The sequence below is a fragment of the Camponotus floridanus genome, unplaced genomic scaffold, assembly GCF_003227725.1.
Source record: "Camponotus floridanus strain SB8 unplaced genomic scaffold, Cflo_v7.5 scaffold281, whole genome shotgun sequence".
NCBI lineage: Eukaryota > Metazoa > Arthropoda > Insecta > Hymenoptera > Formicidae > Camponotus > Camponotus floridanus.
The window spans coordinates 129,369-133,614 of record NW_020229416.1 but is presented as its reverse complement, the minus strand read 5'-3'; the positions used below and the strand labels follow the sequence as shown (position 1 = coordinate 133,614).

At 25.9% G+C, this 4,246-nt stretch overlaps 1 protein-coding gene across 1 annotated transcript; it reads right to left on the bottom strand.

The window, feature by feature from the left end:
- Nucleotides 1–1,525: 1,525 nt before the first annotated feature.
- Nucleotides 1,526–4,246, bottom strand: LOC112638298. Its single transcript, XM_025409790.1, has 6 exons — nucleotides 3,945–4,246; nucleotides 3,353–3,610; nucleotides 3,160–3,261; nucleotides 2,935–3,069; nucleotides 2,659–2,793; nucleotides 1,526–1,713 (listed from the first exon to the last, which is right to left on the bottom strand). The coding sequence occupies exons 1-6, from the start codon at nucleotides 4,144–4,146 to the stop codon at nucleotides 1,622–1,624; spliced, it is 924 nt and encodes a 307-aa protein (XP_025265575.1). The 5' UTR covers nucleotides 4,147–4,246; the 3' UTR covers nucleotides 1,526–1,621.

The window sequence follows — 4,246 nt, the reverse complement described above, 5'->3', positions numbered from 1 at the left end:
GAAAACATTTATCGTTTATAAAAAAAAATTAGAAGAAATATGTCCACATTTATTAACGTTTTCATGCCCATGTCATTCCTCCGCATTAGCAGCGCACGCTGCATGTTCTAAAATGCCTGCATATTGCGAAGAATTTTCTAAAAAAAATTGCGACTATATCTCAATAGCAGTCCAAAACGTACGGCTATTTTTCGTGAATTTTGTGAATGTTTTCCAAGAAACAAATCGCAAAATATTGAATTATGTGATACGCGTGGCTTTCGCATTATTTATGTATCGAAGACTTCTTGAATCTTGGGATACAATTAAATACTTTCTTACTGAAATGGTTGTGAGCGAAAAAAACAATTCTGGAGAATATCTCTTGTCTATGATGGACAACGGGAGATAAAGCTTATTTTCTATTTTTAAAATATGTTTTGAATTTTTTTAATGCATTTAATGCATTTTTTCAAGCATTAGAAACAAGATTCATTTATTATATCCAAAATCTTTAAACTTTCTTTTCCAATCTGTCGAAATTTTATAGAAGAGAAATATTTAAAAACCATTTTCTTCAAATATTATATTTTCATTAAAAGAAAATCAAAAACCTATATGAAAATTATTTTGGGTCAGAATGTGAGGAATATCTAAACGAATTAACGCTGAAAGGTCACATAAATAGTGTACAATTGTTCGAGAGAATTGTTTTATTATTTTATGTGACTGCTGCAGAAGAAATTCGTAAAAGATTACCTCTAAATAATTATTTTTATCAAAGGACAGTTTTTCGACCATATATAAGTTTATTTGATAACAATAGAGAAACATTCATTCAATGATGTTTCTTTTATAGCTAAAACTAATCGGCGGTTTTGATGAAAATGATTTAAGAAGGAATGGATGGCTTTACCCTCAGATTTTACAATAGAAGAAAACAAAACTTTTCTAATTAAATTTCGACAGCATGTGTGAAAAAAATTTTACAAAATCGACACAACAATCTTGCTAAATATCCCATTTAACAAATATTATAAGTACTAGTCAAATTCTTTCCAAATTCAAATGCCGATTCGGAGAGAATGTTTTCTCTTTTTAAATAATTTTAAAAANAATATATAATTATCAAACGACATACTTTTATACCAGCATGCACCGAGATTTTTACTATATACTATTTTCTAACATATGTAAATAATCGTGTACTTTCTTTAATGCTAATTAATTGTAAAAATTAACGCTTGTGTTCTGACTTCATATTCAATAATAATTTATATATTTTTTTATTTCTAGATTAAATATTGTTTTGAGAGTGGCCCAAAAACATTTATCATTAAACAAATACCTGAATATTAATTATTCTTTTTATTATTTAACATCCATTAACAATTGTGTGACTCTCATTAGTCGTTTTATATTATTTTTGAATTTATTAGATTTTTCTTATTTTTGTATATAATTTCTATTGTAACGTTAAAATACACAAGACAATTAACTTACCATTTCATTTCGATATAATGAATCATTATTTAATTTGTTTCCATTGATTGTAAATCAGTTTCAGTTTTTAACGGTAAATCTTGATAGATATCTATTGTTTCTTTTTCTTTGGCTTCAAAAGTGTCGATTGAAATTTTCTTTAGAATAAGTTTTGACATCTTTCTATAGAGTTTAGTTTTAATTCTAAACTTATAAGTTTATGGATGACAAATCGTTCGTACGGTTCAGATTCTATAAAAAATATTCAAAACATTTTGATTATATTTATAATATCTCAAACACAGCATGTATTTTCAAAAAATGTATAGAATAGAGAACAGGACGTTCTCTAAACACATTTTTTCAATATATGTACTATTAAAGATATATGTACAGATAAAATATTAAATATAAAAAATGTAAAATACATATGTGTGATGTAAGATGTATAAAAATAAAATATAAAATCTATATAATATATTAAAAAATATAAAAATGGTGTTAGAAAAATGTTAGGAAAAATAGTTCAAGAATAAATGTGTGGGTGTGTATATACTATATAATTCTGAACTATAATCAAGTAATTGAAATAGAAATAAAGAATTATACATATACACTAAAATATATTATATATATATATATATATATATATATATATATACGGGTGAGTTTCTTAACCTGAGACTGCAAAATATCTGAAAAACTAAGGCTTCTATCAAAAAATGTTTCCTACAAAAGTTGTATGGCTGCAAGGGGGCCATAAGATAGTGACAATGATTTTACCTTAAATAGTCAGTTGAAGGTCATGTGAAGGTTCCCGTCAATTTCTTAAATAGAACTACCTATTTTTCATTGCATATTCTTGTAGCTTATCTCAAGAGCTTTCCAAAACCCTATAATAAAGTATTTTTCATTATAGGGTTTTGGAAAGCTCTTGAGATAAGCTACAAGAATATGCAATGAAAAATAGGTGGTTCTATTTAAGAAATTGACGGTGACCTTCACATAACCTTCAACTGACTATCCAAGATCAAATCATTGTCACTATCTTATGGCCCCCTTACAGCCATACAACTTTTGTAAGAAACATTTTTTGATAGAAGCCTTAGTTTTTCAGATATTTTGCAGTCTCAAGTTAAAAAACTCACCCGGTATATATAATCGTAACTAAAATAAATGAAATTATGTGCATTATACCTTGCTTATTAATCAATGAATTTGATGATGATGCCTTGTTTTTCAATTGAATTGGCATGTTTGCATTAACTTCATCGACTTCATCAAACAATTGTTCCGCGGATGCATCAAGCACATTTCCATTGCAATGCAGAGCTAAAAAAATACGTCGTTATATTATTCCAGCATAAGTTTTGAAATTGAAAAAATACTAAAAAAATTATTTTTAAAAAAATATTATATTTTTAAAATATATAAAAATAATCATAACAAAATAAATGAAATTGTGCATTGTACCTTGCTTATGAATTGATAAATTTGACGATGTTTTATTTTCTAGTTGAATTGGAAATTGTACATAAACTTCATCGTCGGTTTCATCAAATGATTGTTCTACCGGTGCGTCAATCAAATTTTTATTGCAATGTAAAGCTGAAAATAAAATGTATAATAAAATTTTTATTAAATTATAAATGTTTATATAATAGTTTAATAATTATAATGAATAAGTTAAAATCATACATGAATCATCTGTTCCTTTTTCTATATTTGTGTTTATGTTTGCAAACTTCTTTATGTTGCTTCTTTGTGTTGCTGTATATTTTCTTTCCAAATTATTAACATCTGTAATTCATAAACGATGTTCTATTATTAAAATATTTTCTCTATTTAAATCTATTATTGTTATTTTATATTATTATTAGATCGTACTTACTTTTTGATGCATTTTCTGTAATTTTTGATGTTTTACTGGTTTCTGCAGTCATCGAATGCTTGTTTGGAAACTTTGGAATTTCTGAGACTTGTATCATTTCGTCTAATGATTCATCAGTATCGTTACTTGTTTCGTCAACAATTTTAGCGGCTCTAATTTTTCTCGACCTTTTTAAATTTTCTTCTATATCAGGGCCAGAGTTAATGTCGGATAATTCTTCGGCATCTTTTAACTTTTTCCTTGCCACTCCATAGTTTTCTGAAAAAAAATTTTTAAATAAAACTTAGTAAATAATACAAATTTAATTTAATTAATTTAATTTAATTTAATTTAATTATATTTTCTTATATTACAAAATAGCTACATATATATAATGGCGGCCAGCTATATTTAATATATCGTAATTACGATTTTAACATAAAAAATTGAAATTATGAAATGTGAGACATTAATTTTTTTAAAGGAATCTTGTTTAAAAAAATAAATGGTTCACATTTCATAAATTTCAATTTCAAACAGTTGGTCACCACTGTATATTTATTGTAAAAGAATATTTCAGAATAATATATACAAAAAAAATAACATTACTTACGAAATGTTCCATATATTTTTCGAATAGGATGCTCCAACCAAGTATATTCTGGCTCCTCCCTCAATTTAACTGCTTTATCATACCGCTTGTTGTTTGTAAAATTTGGCCAAAAAGCTTTCTTTAAGTCTCCACTTAACCAATTATTTGGTATAACTTGTAGTCCATCTTCGAATTCCACGATTGCATAAAATTTATCAGTCATTTCTGTGTCAATGAATATTAATTACTTCATTGTGTATTAATGGAAAAACTGCGTATTTAACATTTTCATATGGTAATTTGACATATTTTTTTATCACATT